Below are 20091 nucleotides of genomic sequence, written 5' to 3'. Positions count from 1 at the left end.
ACGTTAAATCGACGTCCTCCCTCCAAACGGGTTTTGGAATCCTAAAAGCAAAGTCGCACGAAGACATTCAGGGCGAAAAATGGGACTGAAACAGGGACATCAAGGGCTGAAATGGAACGAAGTAGTTCAGCTCTGTCGCTATACTGAACTTTGGTATCCTGGGACTTAGGTTAGAAGCCTCTAATAGTTATATCGTATATTGTGATTGCGCATACTAAACAGTTATGCCAACTATACGTAAACACCAACTAAATAAGGCTGACGTATGTTTTGGAGCAAAAAAAAAAAAAAAAAAAAACAACTAATACCGATCGTGAAGTGCATAAGCGGCAGTAAGTAGCAACTCGTTATTTAGTGTTTGTAACATTTACGGCCGGGCTGAACTTAACGTAATAGTTATTCGTGATCCCCGTCAACTGGCGCTTTACCACGAATAATATCTTCGTATACTTTTGAACTGCTCGACATAGGCTAGTGCTTGGGCTCGGGTTAAGCTTGCCGGGAGGTCATCAACAATGACTCGAGAGTCGAGAACGATCGGAGACGATAATAAACCAGCGTGTATCTTCTGGACCTCACCAATGGTCTGCAATATGTACCTAAATGAAATAAAAATAAAACATGTCTGCAGGTTCAGACTGCAGCCATTTCCTTCATAGAAATAAATTTTCGTCGATCTCAATTGATAGGGGCCGCAGCACAATTCAAAACATTTGAAACAGCTTTAGCTTTGATGGGCAGCGTGGCACGGAGCAGTAACAAAGAGTTGACGTGTGACGTACGCAGCTAAAAGATGACGCCCTGCATGCCGATTTCCGAGAAGCGAATGCCGAGTCCTGTCCTGCCTTCCACGTAACACCATATATTTTCGTCAGAAAGTCACGCGCAACAGTGTCCAGACTGCATTTGTCGACCTTTTTAAGCTGCATGTCAGAGGAGGAGGAAGATGAGGAGGAAAGGCAGGGAGGTCATGTCAGAGACGTTCACATACTTTCTTCAGTGAAACCGTCGTCCCTTGTAGAGATTTGTAAGAGCGCTAAGGCCCCTTGATTCTTCAGCTCTTTTTTCCTGTGCAGTGAACGTCATATAGTCATCCCCACTCAAGAACCAGTGTCTAAAAGCGCGGCCAACGCGGTCAAACATCACGAAACATGCATTATTCGACATCTGAAGTTTTCAAAAGCGTCCTGTAGAGAAAACATGTTTCTTCAGTTGCTGCTCGAGCTTGCCGACGGAATGTGATAACATAGACATAAAGTACATAGTTCCGAATTTTCTCTAGGTAAGACTTGACGAAAGTTTGATCGCTAAAGCATGGAACTTCGCTAACGAGCGCAGGTTGTCGCCACGACTCTCCTCAGTTAGTGAGCGTCCTGGATCTACATGATTCAGCTTTGATTTTGGATAGAGAGCTCGCACAATACTGTTACCAGCTACGGGCCTGCTACCGCGTGGTGCATATTACGAAACAGAATGTAGAATAACACGGGAAAGGTCTTCGAGGCTCCCAGGACGGATGTACGCGACAAATACAAACGAATTACGAAAAGTCGAAATTTCGAAAACGTCTCCTTTTCTTTTCATCCCATAGAAGATTGACAAAATTGAAACGAGGTAAATTATATCAATATCAATCACTCATACGCTTTTGGCGCAGATTTATGCAAGAAAGGTATTGAGTCGCACATACCTATAAACCTATACAAGGTGTGAAACCCGAATCTAACTATCGACGCGGTTTTGTATTTCTGGCAGCATAAGGAATTAGACCAACGAAGGCTGAGTCTGCGACGTGCAAATTCTCTTCTCAGAGCAGTCCGAAACCGTCGCAGTGTGGAGAACTTCAGCTACGCATATATGCCTATTGCCCCTTAGCGACTTCGTTTAAAACTTAAAAATACCTTTTCTAGACAGCCTCTTATCGCGAGTAGCGGGAAGGCACTGGAGACGACAAAACCAGGTCCTTTCGTTTGCAGAACTCGTCAGCCCGAACGGCGTCCCAAGGGAGCGCGAAGTGGCAAGCCACCTTGAGAAAACTCCAGTCCTGATAAGGGGACACGGAGTCCGAGGAGGGCGGCAGGGTGCTGGGCACGTGATAAGAGCCGCGATAGAGGAGTGGCGGCCCGAGATGAGCGAGGGTCGGTCCGCCTGGCGAAGTGGGGCGCCGTCGTATTACGGCATTTCGCCACGGCCTCAAACCATAGGGGCGACGAGGAAGTTGGCTTCGTTCGGTCAGTCCCGCGGGATAAGCCGGACTCGCCCGGCACACGAGATGTATACCCCGCGGGCTGCTACTGCGGCCAACAACTCTCTTACTTTTTCGCCGGCGCTCAGCTCTGGGGCTCAGAACACAGTGCGACAAGCTTGGAGACGGGGCTAGCGCGTGGCTGTTAGCGTACAAGGCGGAGGTGCTCCAACGGCGCTCTAGGTGCCGCCTGTGAGACTGAACGCTTGGGTGGCACGAATTGCCAGACGTTAATGGATGGCTGTCTGATACCAAGTTTAGAATGAAGTGGAATGAGTCTCCTCCTCCCCCCTTTCCCCGTTTTCTTTTTTTTCTCGCTCGCGGTTACAGGTTCACCAACGCGAAGATGGTATTTTAAACGGAGATGGCAAAAACCCCAGGATGATATTTCAGTACTTAGTTCCGTCATGTATGCAGAGCAGGGCCCGTTAATTCCTACACAAGATCACGAATTAGACTTCGACGAAAGATTATTCTCCGAGTCTGATTTCAGCCGCCCATTACGGCTGCTTCTAAGCGCTTCTCCGGCCGAGCAACAGTCCCGACTCTGTCATTTAGACTAGTGAAATACGAAAACGTTCATGGACTTACGCTGTGGTGTCACCTCAAGCTAAAACGCCGAGACGGTTGAAATGTATTGGGGACCGAACATTACACCATTCATGGCCCGCCCTGGCTTCCATACCATTGTGTACATTGCTTTCACTAAAGCATGCACAAATTAACTGCTATTCTTGAATGACATGATGATCTGTTAAGGGGCCGGAAACCGCCCTGTGTATAAAACTGCCTCGCACTTCAGAAAGATTTCGCAGAAAAAAAAAAAAAAAAAAGAAAAACGACTATAACGCACATTTCTTAAAGTCGAGAAATGGCGGCAGGGGGAGGAGGTATTTTCACGTACTTCAGCGCTGTAAACTTTTTTTTGCTCTAGCGTTTACATTCTACGGTAGTCAAACTAGTCGACTACAGGCACTAGATTAACAAGACGAGATATTAGATAGGGGACGCAATACCACCGTGCTTGATTTTCCCCCTGTTAAGGCACCCTACAGAATCTAACACTTCTTTTTTATATATTCTTGTGTTCGCTCTGTATTCTGCCATATCGAAGCCTGTTTACAGCAGCTACATAAGATGGCAGTGTCCGCCAGCAGTATATGCGAAGTCATACAATGAATTCTGACAATGCTGCCAACGGTATTTACAACTCGAGCTTTTTTTCTCTCTGTAAGAACCAATGGCTATAGACCTTTGTAGACTTTGTCCACCACTCCCTGTTAAAAGAGCAAATGGTGTTTAAAAATTCCTCCCGCCATTATGATTAACACTCGTGCCTTCAATGATAGTGAGTTTGCTACATTTCGCTTCAACATTTAGCACTTGTTTTCGAACTTTTTTTAGTGATTTAAGGCACATTTGACTGCAAAATGGGCGATTGTACGCACGACGTCACCTGCCTTCGACCTAGGGAGATTCAACAGGCCGTTGACGGTTTTCTTACGGGCGAATTTTGGCTGGTTCTCCACAATCTCAAGCACGCGCTCGATTTTTGTTTTCATCATGAGCAATAGTTGCAGTGATGTGTAGGGGTGAATGAGTGATTGCATGATATGACAAGGCTTGATGCTGAATTTAAGTTCACAAATTTTAACTACGCATATAAGCATGGGACTGCTGCTTGGATTGTAGTAAACTTTCGACTATCTTACGGTTTGGGCAGATGGGCGCGCTGTCGAATATTACTCGGCGCGTATATTGAAACGTAACAAAATGCTAGCGCTAGCGTGTAGGTGCCGCGTCCACTGAGCACAAGCTATACGGTCGGGAGTCTAGTTGATCAAATCACGAAAGTTGGCATGAACTGACGCGTTTTTGTCGGTCTTGCAGGCTACATCATGTGTACGAACACCCGTTTGGCGTTTTGCGTATGTTAACCACTCTTCTGGAAGGCGGAGGAATTATGCCCTATAAGGGGGCGGAATATGAAACCTAAGTATTGTCATTACAAGTTGTTTCCACTACTGAATGGCGGTGACGTCAAGAACGATTTTAAGCGACTGTCACTTGCACAGTTGAACACATCGCTGAACTGAACAGTAAAGGTAACAAGTGAGCATTGTGTTCAACCGTGCAACCGGTAGCTGCTTAAAATCGCCATTGACGTCACCGCCGTTCAGTTGTCGAAACAGTTTGCAATGACAACACCTAGCTTTCATAATTCGCCCCCCTTTTAGCATATTCCCCCGGTTTCCAGAAAGTATCCTCTTTGTCGCCATAATAAGCATCTAGGTGGTGACGTTTATGTAGTAACGGTAAATTTGGTTTGAGCAAGTAGGCTAACTTCGAAGGGAGCTCAGCATATCTAGATGTTTTTGCCGATGACCTGGCACGAAATGGTCATTCTGTGGACATGTCCTTCGCACAGGCTTTAGTAGGGGGAATTAATATAGTGCGCTAGTGCGTGTTTATCGGCCGTGCGTACCGGTGCCACGTCTCTCATAGTGGTTATACTATCTAATCATTTTCGTCGACTTTTAAGTAAAGCAAGGATGTCATGTGTAAACAGCAGACACTTTAACGGTCCGTTACCTCTTTGTGTTCGAAAAAACGAGTACTTGGAGCTAAATGCGGTGCAATTTTTAAAAGTTTATATGCTTGCACACGAGTGGTGCCACCTCCAGGTTCAGAAGCTAGGCAAATTCTAAACTTTCAGTTTTCGGTGGTGAACTCTTTCGTGGTGAATGTGGCCAAGCCATCTTATCATGGTTAGGTACAACTCATGTACTTCTGCGTCTTTTTGTGCGTAACTCGACGAAAGTACGCGTTTTGGGGTCTCTTCACTGTCCTTGAGGTGGCATGTACAGTCTTTGTCAAAAGTGTAGAGTCCAGTGAGTCTGCTTCTGAGCCGCTTCGTACGGCTTGTAATGCATGTCCAGTGTTCCGAATCTCTTGATGTTAACAAAATTTTTGGTCCTACCCTCTCCAATGTGAAGGCAATCCACTAACGCTAAATCAGCGCTTCTACACGGCTCAAAAGTAGACCTCCCGGGCTCTACACTTTTGAGAAAGGTTGTACATACCACATGTGTCAGGACCCACAGCACTTGCAAGTGGCGCGTTCACTGTGGCATGCGTCTGTAACCTGGAGCACATCTACAAATACCACCCAACTATTAGGATGAAAGATAGCGTTTTGTTCAATACAGAAATATTGGCACGCATATTATTAAAAAGTTTACGCTGATCAGAACAAGAAAAGCAACCAAATATTTTGCAGCAAGTTATAGGCGGTCAATAACTAGCGGAAGTCAAACTTAGCTTACTTCACGATGCCACTATCTCGTCAGACTGCAATAAACTAGGCCTCGTAATACTGAGCTGAACCTCGTGCGTGTTCTCTCGCTCAAGGACATCACTAAGCTGCAACCGAAGACTGGGAAACTCGCCACCGACCTCTTCTCATACCCGACCATGTACAGCGGGGGTTTCGCGCGTGTCTTAGCCAAAGGGATAAGGACCAGCAGGCAACGGCACCACCATAGCCCTCTTCCCAGGCGGTTAATGAGCGGCATGGTGCAATAGGTGTCGAAGACGAGGCTGCAGCATTCGCTAGCCGCGGGATTCAGAGCAGCCCACCGCAAAGGAGCGCTAGAGAAGCTTGCGAAATCGTTCCAGGCCAAGGCCTCACAGTACACCGACGGACGCGAACGACGGCGAATCGCCGGGACCATTGTCATCGCAGAGCTGTTTCCAATGCCCTCGCACATACGTGTTGACCATCAGCGGCGCGGAAATACCCGACCACCGCTGCGTCGCGTGGCTTTTTTTCTTTTTGTCATAGCTACTGAATAAGGCGCTCCTCTGCAATGTGCCCTTGGTGGCTGCTTCCCGACAGCCAACTTGATCGGCATTTCGTCGTAACTAGTATTGCCAGCCGTCTAATGGCGATTTCCACAGGTCGATCGGAGCTGGGCGCCCGAGCCGACCTAAAGCGCTACAGAGCGAATCAGCCTTGGTCGACCAGCGGAACGTGTAGAGCGCGCGGCGGAAGTAAAGCTGAGCCGGTTTCGAAAGTTGTAGCCGCATCCCAGCGCCAAAATGTTTGCGGTTGATAAATAGGCAGCAGTGCGGCCCTCAACAACTTGCTTTCTCATTTTTTTTAACGCTGCAGACGTTTTTCGATAGACGCACTTCGACATATTCGCGCAAAAAACGATGACATCCAGCGTCCTCTGCCAATGTCGCTGAAACGGTCAAAAACAGCCAAAAGAATCCAGCAGCATCCGGAAGTGACTGCGTCAGCGACTAGGACTTCCGGCGAGATCCGACTTCGGTCGGCGGATCGAGCTGGAGCGTTCCGAGTTGCCTCAAACGACCAGCGGAATACGCGAAACCTATCTTGGTCGACCAGTGGAAATCGAAATCGTCGTCCCGGAGCAAGAAAACGTGCTCCGTAGCGACCAGTGGAAATCGCCATAAGTAAGCGAGTTCGAAAAAAAAGCGCTGCTTCGCATGTGAGTCATTGGGAAACGGAGAAGAGGAAGCCATTTGAGTATGGCAGACGATCAGAGGTGACAGCAACTGAGAACTAACTGCTAGCACACATTCAACCAATTGTCAGATCTGTGATAGCAACTGCCATGACGAAATAAAGGAGACGAATATTTGGGTATAAAACTTCAATCAGTGGCAGAATGAACAATGTCATTGTGCTCCGTGTCAAACTGTAACATAAAGCAGAAATACATGCACCTGACATCGGCACAGAACGCCCGGCGTGTTTGTTTTGCATATCCGGACAGTCAAGCGAATGGTTGCCCGTCTAGGATGCAAACCGCCTGGACGATCGGTTCTCCAAAACAAACAGATAACGCTCTCCAAACTGATGGATTGCCCCTGTTCCTGATTGAGCGCACCAAGCGCGGTTTGGACACGAATAAATGACACCACTATTGCAATCGTGATTTTTTTTTTTTTCTGAAAACAAACTTTACTAGCGCCGTTATTCGTTGACTTGTATATACATTCTTGTTTTGTTTCGGACAACTATTTACAGGGCAACATGTACAAGAAGAGAATGCTATATACACATTATTTACAGCTTTTTAGAGTCGGAGCTTCGAACGTCTCCTGTGGCACGAGTAGGAAGAATTTTTGGACCAGTCCTGTACACACGCGCCTATTGCGTGCTCGCGACGGACGCGGCGTAGTACTTACAAATGGTGGGAGGGGGGCGACAAGCCCGATCACATCGCTGCTTCTTCTGGACGACCACGGAAGCGGGGCCAGCGATGGCGCGGAGGAGAGACCACAACGCCCTTAATCCGTTCTGATCCCGCGCATTTCGTTCACAGTCACGTTTTGAGCAAGAACCTGACCGTCGGTGGAGAGCCCACAGCAACAACAGGACGACGGCCTTTCATCATCACTTTGAGCAAGCAAGCAAACACACAACAGGCACAGGCGTCGTAGCCGCGTGTCGGAGAGCGTCACCGGATGTGCCGCTGCTGCGGCGGACTCTGCTGCTGGTGGAGTTGGTGTTGCCAGAGGCCCAGGTTGAGCACGCCGAGGTTGGGCAGCTGCATGAGCTTCTCCAGTCCCACGGTGGTGATCTTGGTGCAACCGTAGAGGTCGATGCACCGCAACTGCTTCAGGTGGTCCGCGATCAGGCTGAGACCCTTGTCGGTGACGCGGCCGCACTGGCCCAAGTGCAGCGTCTGCAGGTCACCTAGGGATCGTGCCACGCGCCCGATGCCGTCGTCACTGACGGGACACGCGTTCAGGCTGAGGCAGCGCAGTTGGAAGAGACCCTGGGAGGCGTGCAAGAGGCCCTGGTCGCCCACCTTGTCGCAGAAGCTGACGTCCAGCGCGCTGATTCGCGATCCGCCTTCGGCGAGGTACGCGAGCCCCAGGTCAGAGATGTTATCGCACGACCGCAGGTTCAGCTCCCGTAGGCGCACCATGCGAGCGGCGTGCTTCAGGCCGGAGTCCGTGACGCTTGCGCAGAAGCTCAGGTTCAGGCTTCTCAGGTCGACCAGACCGAGGCTGATGAACCTCAGGGCGTCGTCGGTAAGCTTCTGACAGTCCTGCAGACAGAGCGATTCTAGCCTCAAAGTGCCGATGGCTGCTTCGGGTGTCATGCCGGCCAAGTGGCCGATGCCGGGGTCCGAGACGCCGCGACAGCTCCTAAGGTTGAGACAGCGCAGGTTTTGCAACCCCCAGGCGATGAGCAGCAGCCCCGTGTTTGTGACGTTCGAACAGCCGCCCAGGTCGAGTCGCTCGAGGCCCTTGAGGTGCTGCGCGATGCGCCCCAGGCTGTTGTCGGTGATCTGCTTGCACATGCTCAGGTTCAGCTCGCTCAGCGAGTGCACGTCCTGGACGAAGGCGTGGCTCAGCCAAGCGTCGGTCAGGTTGAAGCAGCCGATCATGTTCAGCGCCTCCAGGTTGGGCACCCCCTGAATCACGTCACGCAGCGAGCGACGCAGGCTGAGCACCTGAACGCGTCGGATGCCGCGCCGCACCAGGCTGGGGAACAAAGACGGGTTGGCGCGTCGCAGGTGGAGCTTCGCTTCGACGCCACGCCACACGGACTTGTGGTAGGCCGCCTCACGCCACGCGGAGCAAACTTGGGACACTCGACCTTTGTCCCGCACGTCCAGGTAGCTGAAGATGAGCGCCAGGATCTCCGGGTAGAGCCGCGAGATGTGCGGCGGGTCGTGCAAGCCCGTCTCCATGGGCGCGCACGAATCTGTGTCGGCCGCCGCCGCTCCTGCTTGCCGCGTCTGCCCGCTCGCCGAGTTCGTCTGCTGGCGGCGGCGCCAGCTCGCAGGGATGCACGCCAGGCGCCTCCTTCCCGACACGCCCCGCGCGTCACGAGGCGGCCACCACGTGACCCTCGCGGAGGACCGCTCGTTGGGCGCCGTTCTGGCGCGCTTTTTCACTTGCTGGCGCGGGAAAAAGCGCGGCACCGCGTCGGCGGCGGACCTCGCAGGCAAATCGAAACCGCTGAAGCCGAATCCGTACGCACCGAGCAGGTGCTCGTACCACTGGAAAGTTGGCGAGTCTGCCTGCAGCAAATGATGAGCGGCGGTGAAACTTTCCAGCACTTGGTGGGCTGCTTGGTTGATGCTTTCTCGGTTAAAGTTGGCGCCAGCTGTGAGGCAGCCACAGGGACTAGTCGTTGGAGCACTGCAACACCACTTCCGTACCTCCGCGTGGCTATCGACACCGGTTGAAGGTAGCCGAACGGAATCGGACAGCTGGTCCATTTCACTCGTTGGGATACCGTTTTCGACGCAGATGCGGCATGCCTTGACGTTCCGGCTTCAAAAACTCGCAGCTGACCCTAAATCGGTCGCGTCGCACGTCTCATGCCCGTTTAAATGTTTGAAACGGACTGCGGGACTCCAGAGAATTCTTTTCCCCAAGAAAGAAAGCCCTCAGGCTCGCACGAGCGCCACTAGCCAATCACAAAACGCGAGTCTCATTTCGAGCCCTCGGGAGAAAACTCATCTCGCGAACACGACGAAGCAAAAGCGACGAACGTGCGCCTAGCAGCGATCGTAAATCGTACACTACCGGCAGCCTCCCTCAAACAACTCTGCCGCCATTGTATTCCCTTCTCGCTTTTTCTCTTTCCAACAAAAAAGAGTACCATCGCTCCAAGACGCCTTTCTTTCATTTTCCTCGCCGCTATCTGCTTATTCTTTCGTTCCCCTGAGCTGGGGGGCAAAGTGTACTTCGTATCTGCTTTGCACGGACCAAGATAGGCAGTAGGAGAGTGGACTTGTGGTGGGCAGCGTTGGTACGGCTAGCAAAGCCAACGGGCAAAGAGAGAGAGGAGGGCCGTAGCTTGCGGAGGCTCGGAATGGGGGGTGAAACTGCAATTTGAGGGATTGAACACACCCCGTGCGTTTTGCCTCGTTCTGGAGGCGCCGTCGGCACCCGGCTGCTCTTCCAAGCTTTCAACGTTTGCCCAGAGCGCCGGTTTTTGCTCTCAAAGGAGCTAAAAGCGAAAGCCGGTTCTGGTCTGTCCCTCTTGTACGCGTCCCTTCCAGAAGCATTGCTAGGACTCTGTTCATGCATCGGTGACGGAAACAGATGAGCCGTTGAACATGCTTGGTCCCCCTTGCTGCCGCGGGGCGAGCTTTTCTTCGGTCCGAGGTACCTTCGCCTCCTCCACCCCACTTTCCTTCGGGCGACTTCTGTTCGACGCCGATGGCTCCGAGTGAGCAGTCGATTGCCTTTGTCATTGTCTACGTGCGGCCACTTTCTCCGTGCGTGGACGCCGCCAGTGCCGCTCTATAGACAAAAGGGAGCCGCCGGGCGGCGACTGTTTGATGCGTGCCGTACTCGTGCCGCGCGGGATGAAAGCTGCGCCATCATTCAAGCCGGCGGCTCTGGGTGACACGTGCGGCGACGTCGGCGACGGCGGTGCCTGCTGGAATAGGTTTGCCACTCAGGTGCCATTGAGGGGAGGGGAGCGCGCGAGGACCCTCGTCGTATCGGCAGTTTCAATCTGGACCCTCTTCGTGCTGTACAACTGTCTGATAGCTGCGCGCGTCTGGGCTTTTCTGTTTTGTTCTTCTGGCGCGGAAGGTTTCGAAGCCGCCGGCTCTGGGACAGGCGTCGCCCCCGTACTCCGACGCTTTGCCTGTTCAAGGGCTTAACGGTCGTCGCTCCCCCCCCACCCCCCTTTTTTTTTTCCTCGGCGTCTTGGCACGTTTCGCCGGGGTAACTAGAAACCAGAAGGCTGCTAAATAAAAAAAAAAAAAAAAGAGAGAGAAAAGCTTCGCCACGAAGGTGTCCGCGATGCAGGACGAGGCAGCGTAGGTACAAAAATAGCGTGCAAGAATCTTGCTATTTCACAGATTGTTTAGCAAAACAGGCTAAACGCACATGTTGCATAGTCCTCATCACTAATAGATTTCAGTTACACGCGCTGTCATGATTTCAATTTAATTTATAGAACGGACTACACTGCCAATATCAGGTACCAATTCGGCAATTCAGGCAAGACGGCCCGAAATGCGGTGAGACTGAAATTGAAAACAATATATGGCATGGACACGGAAGTTCACTCAACGGAGAGAAAAAGGCATATGTATCTTATGGAAAGAGCAATCAGAAGTAAAAGAAAAATTACTGCATATCTCTATAAAAAGAACATAATCTGTCGCGTAATTGTGTCAGCAAACGATAACGGAAAGGAACCAGCCCAACAGCACAAGAAATGCACCAGACTCGAAGACATGGGAGTATATGTAGCCAGATCGCGAGAACTGGAGATAAATAATCGGGTATATACGTGGTTTATAAGGGACGAACATTATATCAAAAAGTTAATATCATTGGAAGAGAGTTCTTCAATGTAATTAGTGCGATAAACTCATCGGGTGAAGCAATTAGATCTAATTTTAGGTAATAGTAGACTGCAGAGGGCAAATAATGTGGTTGAGATTAATTATCTGACAGTAGCTGTCATGCAATGTTGTATCCGATTTGATATCTTAAAGTAAGAATATTCAAAGACACGTATAACACGGAATGAGATCAAAACAGCAACGACAGCAAGAGCTGATGCAGATAGTTTGATTTCATAAGCATCGATGGGATGTGACACGGTATGTACATCTTGCGTACTTTTATTTCCAACGATATTTCCTTTTGAGTAGATATCCTTGCCGACCTTTTGCTTCCTCGTCCTGACAGCGTTCTTGATGCGTTGTCCTAAATATGCACTTTAAACAATATACGATATCTGTCATTAACCTTTGGTTGCGCCGTGCCTCTGCCTGTGGCATGGCTTGAAAGAATATTGATGTACTATCTTGCACTGTTCCGCCCGCATGACTGAAAGGCGCGCTCGTTTGTGCCTGAGTGTTCGCTTCACACACGCGCCGTACCACAGAATGCGCTCTTTCGGCTAGGAAAATAGACATTCTTCGGACTCCACCAGACGCAGCGTCTACTATCCGCGGCAGTAGACCAGTAATCTGGTCAGCCAAGCAGCCTTCCCCATCGCCCGCTATCAGCCCAGTTTCCTATGTGTCATCCTTGGTATCTATCTCACCCGTTCGTCGCCACTGCAGCCGAGTCCGCGGCGGGTACACTGACGCGCCGGCGGTACATGCTTATCTGGTCCGATGGCCGCCGGGGCGTTCCATGGTCGTCCCCCGCCTGACCGACGACCGCGCCCATCTACCAACGCCAGGGGCGACGCCCAAGTCGAGGAGCGAGAGAAGAGAAAAGAAAGGAAAGCTGTGACGAAAGTCGTTGATGCAACAGGGACAGGCTATGCCACGCAGCCAAAGATAGAGGCTCATTTCTCGCTTGTTTTCGAAAAATGCCGCAGTGCCTCGGAAGTTACGGCCAGCTACTGCAGAATTAAATGACGAACTCCTTAATATATTTACATTTTAAAATGACGCGTGCGTGTTATATTGGCATCAGCTATACGCGGGAGCGTTTGTGAATTTTAGGATCAACGTCCCAAAACACGATGTGCAGACTTGCGAAGTTCACCGAAAGGAATAGGGTGCGTTATTTATCTCGACGTCAAAGAGTCCTTTAATGCGCATCGACAACGCACAGACAACAAGTCTTCAGCCTTGTGAACGGCCATGCACTGAAGCCCTCTCCGCTCACGAAGTAACGGCTGGGGCGCGGCTCTCAACGCTGAATATCGAGTGTCGGATTCATCTGCATGTGTAAATTCTACAGATGTTTCTAGTTATATATCGCTCTGTTGTTCGCGCTCTGGAAAAGGCGGATGCAGCTATGGAGTCCACCCTCCACCGCTCCTAACCCCACCTTTAACTTTTTCTTGGCGTCGACCACATGAATAGCGTGTGAGCCTTTCAATTACTAGCTCATAAAAGTAAGCCAAATGAAAGGCACCTTGATCAAAGAAGAAAAATTAAATAGCGAAATTTATGCAGCTTTCTCACTCTCTTTCCATGCAGAAGTGGAACTCCATAGCATACTTCACTTCACCAGAGGAAGGGGGGGGGGGGGGGGGGGTCACACTGAGCAATGAAACATTTGAATTGGTAAACCCCACATAATACAAAAAGGTTCAGTAGGTTCAGTTTTTTGCAGTCTTGAAGAGACAAGGGCTACGATGAACACCCGAATGAATTAGGATCCTGGAAATTTCGACCACCTGGGGTTTTAAACGAATGTACTTAAGCATATTGTACACATCCCACGGACGCTACCTGTCTCCCATTTGTCGGAACGCGGCTACTATACGGCGTAATCGGAATCCGCTACCTCGGGACCAGCAATCGAGCGCCCTAACGTACCATTCAGTTACAACTCTGGGGTGTACGTATCTCATACAAAGGATATCTCCGTGTGCTGTAGCAAAGGCTTGCAGTATACGACCAATATATATTCATGATATCTCATGGTCAAAATATGAGAAGTGCGATGACGGTATACGCTGCAGGTAACCAGCAACGCAGTGCAGCACGCAGAATGCAAAAAAAAAAAAAAGGGAAACAATCAACTCAAAGCAAAAGGACACTTACGTGAACTTTCCGACTTCGTTTAACCGCGCCATAGCGGCTTCTAAATGCGCTAGAAAAACACACACACACACACATATATATATATATATATATATATATATATATATATATATATATATATATATATATATATATATATATATATATGAACGTCAATATCAAATGTTCGTAAAGGAAGTTACGTTAATACTATTACTCGCAGCCAATCTAATCAGGCCTTTGCGTGTGCAGAACTTTTACTTCGAAATCATGTGAGGAATCGTTTCATATGGCGCGACTAGAGGGAAAAAATTACGGACAGTCGCTGATATCGCCGTGCGGTCTTTTGGGTGAGTGTCATCAAATGCAGCGCAGCTATATACTTCGGCTGGAGCAGGACCTTAGACAAGGTTGCTACGAGATGATCGCATTTTCCGCTCAGCTGCACCTGACACATGACATCACTTGACCCGACGTCACTATAAGCTCTCTCGCTGATTATTCGCGATGAGAAGCGATCACTTCTACACTGCGATTGAATTCCGACAGCAGGAAATTCCTTTGCGAATCGCCTGCGACCAAATTGACTCGTCACAAACCTATCGATATCGTAGCTTCGAGATATCAGCGTGCGAAACAGATCTGAGTGAAAACGTCGTACGTGGCTCTGTCTGTGTTTTGGTTTACCTTTCTACACCGGAAAATTTTTTAGTCGCCGGAGAGTTCATTGGACAGCTAATAAAGGTATACAGTTATTACTTTAACATATTTGCTGCGCAGTAAAACAGAAGTCAATTTCAAACCACGAAGAAAAAACGAAGAAAAAAAAAAGCCTTCAGGGCCGTGGCCGGTGTGAAACCTTAATCAATTTTATTTCGGGGCCCTATATACTTCACGTAGTCCTGCGTTTTGAAATCCGCATATTAGTACCCTTGATAGGATGTGATGGACGTGTTGCAAAATCTAAGCCGAGTTGCTCGCCGGGCTTGGCTCTGCTACCGGGCCTATTCGTCCTCGGTGACTTTGCCGAAACAACATCGTCAGCGAGTTTCCTCTCTTTAGCTGTGTTCTTTCTTCGCGGCAGAGAGAAAAAAAAAATAGAAATGAAATATAGCGAGGCGACAAGAGCGAGGGAGTTGGTTCAAGAACAGAAGAATGGTGGTGCTAAAAAGTAGGGGGCCATCGGAAGAAAGCAGCAAAATTGCAGGTGTCTGACGCAGAAACTAGACCGGGGGCACCGAAGCGAAGAGGATATTTAAAAGCAGAAACAAAGAAAGCAAGGAGGCCGACGCTCGGGGCTTGAGAAGAAATGAGAGGGGAAGCCAGAGATGACAGCCCGGACGGTGCCCACGGGAATTCTACACTCCTCCTCTCCTGGCCCTTTGTCTTCCTGCCCGTGCGCCAACGCGGCTTCCCACATTCCCCGAACACACCCCTCACAAGGAATCCGCCTAGCTTTTTTCTTTACTTTCCTATTTATTTTTTCCTGCATCTCAGCCTTGGTTTTTCCACTGGCATTACACAGGTGCGCGTTAGCATGTACTGAAACAAAAGGCTCCGCATCGCTTCGCCCAGAGGTGACTCTGGCATCCGAAAACTTGCTTTCGTGTTTTCCTGTTCACGCAATGTACAGGGGTAGTTAAAAGTTTCCCAGACCACAGGTTCTGCTCCTGGTCAGCATATCCTGGCACTTGAGATCCCATTAAAACTATCATTTATCTCAGAGAGGTTAGAATAATGCTTCTTCTACCCTCCACAGATGTTTTGAACATAGCTGTATACTCCTCAGAAGAAGACCCCGCGCACTGAGAACTTTTGAATACACTTGTACGTACCGAGGTCGACGGGCACCAACATGAGATCAAGCCAGACCAGCTAAAGCGCTCAAGGTCGTCGTTCGCTGCATGTTTCTGTTCATTAACAACTGCAGTTAAAAATTCAAACGAAGCAAATTTGTGAAGGAATATTCAAAATTTATGCACTCAGAAATTCTAGCATAAAATTGTAGCGTAAAATAGCCTAGCGTAAAATTGCATACCGAAAAATATAACCAGTTATTATATCTTCGGAGACTTCTATACATATTTCTTTTTGCTCTTTGTTATCTAAAATGCATCCCATCGTTTTAATTCACAGCCTTATAATGCTCGGTGCAAACGCAGGACAAACTTTACAATGCGAGTTTTTTCTACGAATCGGAATATCATATAGTATCATTTTTCACAATCATTGTGAAAAATGCACCCCGTTGGTTTTGTGAAGCAGACAAATGTATTGATTTTATTAATGCGAAAGCATTACTTCGCTATATGCTAACAGATTGCTGTCCGCAGACCGCGCAGAACGTGTCCGCATAATCATGTCCGCAGCAGTTGTAATTGAAAAGTGGTAGAGGCTAATGAGTGGTGTCAGTCGATAGAGGGTGACGTAATGTTGTGTCTGAAAAAGTAATTAGGCCAATAAGTTGATTAAGTAATTAATGAAAGGCAAAAATGTAAAAGTAAAGGCGAAAATGGTCTCATTAGCCAATGACTTGGCCAATGGCTTGACGCCACATTTGAATGTATCAAATACTAAAATAGTTAATCAAGACTGTCAATTAGGGTGACGTCAAGATGTATCAAATAATAAATAGTTAATTATATCAGTCAATTAAGGTGACGTCATGCAACCTGAAGTCGAGCCAAAAAAGGGCATAGGAAGGAATTGGCGCGAAATTTGAAAGTACCAAAGACTAAAGTAGGTAATTAAGTCAGTCAATTAGGGTGACGTCAGGATGTGAGACCACGTAACCGGAAGTAGAGCCGAAAAAGGGCATAGGAATGGATCGGCGTGCAATTTGAAAGTACCAAAGACTAAAATGGGTAAACAAGGAGTGAATTAATGTGACGTAAAGGATGTGACGTCACGCAATCGGAAGTAGAGCCAAAAAAGAACACAGTAACGAATTGGCGCGCAATTTGAAGGTACCAAAGACTAAAAATGGGTAAGCAAGAAGTGAATTAATGTGGCGCCAAGGATGTGACGTCACACAACCGGAAGTAGAGACAAAAAAGGCGTAGTAAGGGATTGCCACGCAATTTGAATGTATTAGTCTAAAATAGTTAAGTCAGTCCATTAGGGGGACGTCAAGGATGTGACGTCACGCAACCGGAAGTAGAGACAAAAAGGGCATAGGAAAAGATTGGTGCGCAACGAAACAGTTACAAAAAAAAACCCAAATTCAAAAACAGCAAAAAGAAAAAAAAAACAAAAAAAAAGCATCCGTGCTTTCGCTTTCCCACAATGCATATTCTGCAGTGCTCTTTAATTTTTTTTTTATTAAGAGTATTTTATTTATATAAATAGTACATTTCTGAAAGACAATGACACGTCTCCTCCACTGTCGTCAATGCATATACTTTTGCAATTTTCATGTTTCAACAACAAAAAATCTGAAATTAAAAAAAAGGTGTAAAAACTAGCGGTTGCGAATGCAGGAAGAACTTTAAAATGAAAATCTTGCTACGCTATGCTTATGAAAGCATTTTACAATATTCACCAGTCACCCCGCAATCAAAAAGCATATGTTCCAGGAAGTTTAACTTCTGCTATATCATTGCAGGTATTGTCGCAATTATTCCGCCCAAGGGTTTTACTCCTAAGCCCGGTAACGGCTCGTTGCGCATCTACAGTGTCCGAAATATTGTAGGCGACAAACTTCGTGCTCGCTCTTCTCGAGATTACCTATACATTAAGTTAGAGAAGCAAATTCCTCGGCCTATATATTTTTGACAAAGACTGTATACATGGCTGTGTACTGTTATAAACAGCTCAGTTATGGGTCTGCTAATACTGGTAAGCTGCCATTCATGACCTGGTAGTACTTGGCGAAGGCGCTCTGTCCTAATCTAGTTATTCTAGTTATTTCTAGGGGTGTGCGAATATTCGAAATTTTCGAATATCGAATCGAATGTCATAATATTCGATTCGTTAAACGAATCAAATAGTGGAAATTGAAGATTATTCGAAACTGTTCGAATATCTTCGCAAATTTTCGAATAATTTTCGAATACTTTTCGAATAACTGGCAAGAATTAACTTCTCGGTTACCTCCGACCATTCTCGCGAAGGCAGCGTCAGCTCCGAGCAGGCACAGCTTGCTGCCGCAATAAACCTACGCGAGAAGCAGAGATCACCGTTTTAGGGAGCCTACATGCTTCAGCGTGGCCGCGACACGGTCCATTCGCATGGAAACATTCTTAAAGATTGGACATATCACGAATTGCGGTGGCAACTTCTCGTAGTCGTGTCATAGTTCACACGTCTCTAATCTGCCGAGAAGTAACGCTACATGTTTATTCCCTGAAAATTTCATTCACTTTCATCATCAATAGTTGAGGTTAAGTTTATTATGCGAGTGGCGCATGACATGAGAGTTGCATGAATGTTGTCAGCTCATGCTCATACATCTCTCCACTATATATCTCAGGTCGCCTAGCGCCACCTAGAGGGGAGCACGCGAGCTAATTGAGTAAGAACGAAAGCAACGAAAGTCACTGAAAAGAAGAGGACGATGAGGAGATCGCGCGCTCGGCGATAACTAGTTCGAAGAGCCAACAGCAGGGGAAGCGCAACTCTATGGCCTCGGGTTACGCGGACGCAAGTCGGACGAAAGCGTCGCTCAGCCATTCGTAATCTCTGATATATTGTATCATGCAATCTAGTTCACTAAATAAACTCGTTGAAACGTAATTGTTGTAGATAAAAACAACCAGCAACTGACAATGTGCGTAGAGATTAATAGTTGCGCCCCCTAGAGGAGATTAGCGTTTTCCCGTTAGATCTATTACTCCACGAGTTATAGCGCTCTACCGCAGCGCTATAACAGCGCTATAACGAATAGTAGAGCGCTCTATAGCGCTCTACTATTCGATTCGTATTCGATTCGCTGCTTTCACTATTCGATTCGTATTCAATTCGCTTTTTAGCTACATTATTCGTATTCGATTCGATAGCAAGAGTGCACTATTCGTATTCGATTCGGTTTGGAAAAAGTACTATTCGCACACTTATTTCCCTTTCGTGATCCCGATCTGTGACCACTATGCATCATAAGTAGACGTATATTCCCTCACTATAATTCCAGCGCCTCACTCGCTGTCTGAAACTGCGCTGTGCTTTTCTTAGGCTGTTGAGCATATAATTATTTAATTTACTGCATATTAATTTTCGGACCTATCTTTCCGCTTTGCCTGTATAGGTCGTTATTCATTTTTTGTTGTTCGTCACCTGAGCTACTCAACAAGCCAGTATCATCAGCTAATCTCATGTTACTGAGGTATTCTCCATTAACCCTTCTTTCTAACTGTTCATATCCAGATATCGGAATACGGACTTCATCTATAATCAATCAAGCGGGGAAGTACTGCATGGAGAGATCGCGTCTCCTTGCCAAACACTTTTCTTTATTAGAATTTTGTAAGATTCTCTATGGAGTACTACGGATAGCTCCCAATACTTTCATGTGTGGTTCATCTACATGCTGATTTCGCAATATGTCTGCGTGACTGCTGAGGTTTCGAATGAGTCAAATGCTTAAGTTTCTCGTAATCAATTAATACTAATGTATAGGGGTCGATTATATGAGCTCTTTTTCTATCAATGAATCCTATGTATAGGGGTTGATTATGTGAGCATATTTTTCATCTTGATTGATAGTATAGTAGAATATTATTTACGAAATGTTGCCAGATCCTTAATTAGTTGATTCAAGTCTGAGGTTGCCCTGATTCTATCATATGTTCCGCCAGTAACGACGTACGAGGTAAAGAGAGCCTCATAAGCAATGCATAGGCAGCTGAGGATGATCAGGTAACTGCAGAAAATTTGTCGAAAGGCTGAAAAAATCATAAAAAAAAACTGGTGGTTCTGCATGCGCAATGACTCATGACCACGACGGTATGGAAATCTTGGAAGAAACCAAAAGCTATCTAAAGTCCATAAGAAGGTGAAAGTCAAGGACATGAAAAATTACAGACCGATCAGCTCGTGTTAGGGGACACTTGAGCTCAGACCCAAAGCTTTGACAGGATAGCGGCCCTTTGCCCTTCCCTAATTACACATCTATATCCATCAATGTAAGATACCACTTTACGCGTCATACTGTACCCAGCTTGTTTCCAAGCCGCGCAAGTGTACATATAGTATACAGGATACAGACAAAAAAAAAAAAAAAGAATCTGCAGTTGGCGGTTATGGGATATGGTATGCGGTCTGTGTGTGTGCCGTTGAAAAGTAGGCCATGGAGATAGAAGGCTCGTGCAGTAGGATAAACCAGTTTGAGCTATT

At 47.6% G+C, this 20091-nt stretch overlaps 2 protein-coding genes across 2 annotated transcripts in view; one reads left to right on the top strand and one right to left on the bottom strand.

Annotated features, from left to right (window-relative positions):
- The window catches only part of LOC146208620 (protein Wnt-5b-like), a 378372-nt gene that overhangs the window by 173859 nt on the left and 184422 nt on the right, over positions 1-20091 (top strand). The gene's annotated exons all lie outside the window — the stretch shown is intronic.
- Positions 7201-9067, bottom strand: Ppa (F-box and leucine rich repeat protein partner of paired). Its single transcript, XM_084595452.1, has one exon. The coding sequence runs from the start codon at positions 8980-8982 to the stop codon at positions 7738-7740; it is 1245 nt and encodes a 414-aa protein (XP_084451578.1). The 5' UTR covers positions 8983-9067; the 3' UTR covers positions 7201-7737.

The sequence above is a fragment of the Amblyomma maculatum genome, chromosome 1 (genome assembly GCF_055883805.1).
Source record: "Amblyomma maculatum isolate TAMU_Amacu chromosome 1, ASM5588380v1, whole genome shotgun sequence".
NCBI classification, from domain to species: Eukaryota; Metazoa; Arthropoda; class Arachnida; order Ixodida; family Ixodidae; genus Amblyomma; species Amblyomma maculatum.
Note: the sequence above shows the minus strand (reverse complement) of the source record. Positions and strands in the feature narration are given on the sequence as shown.

Excerpts from the sequence above, each read along its gene's own strand:
- Ppa (XM_084595452.1), bottom strand. The coding sequence starts at position 8,982 with ATGGAGACGGGCTTGCACGACCCGCCGCACATCTCGCGGCTCTACCCG.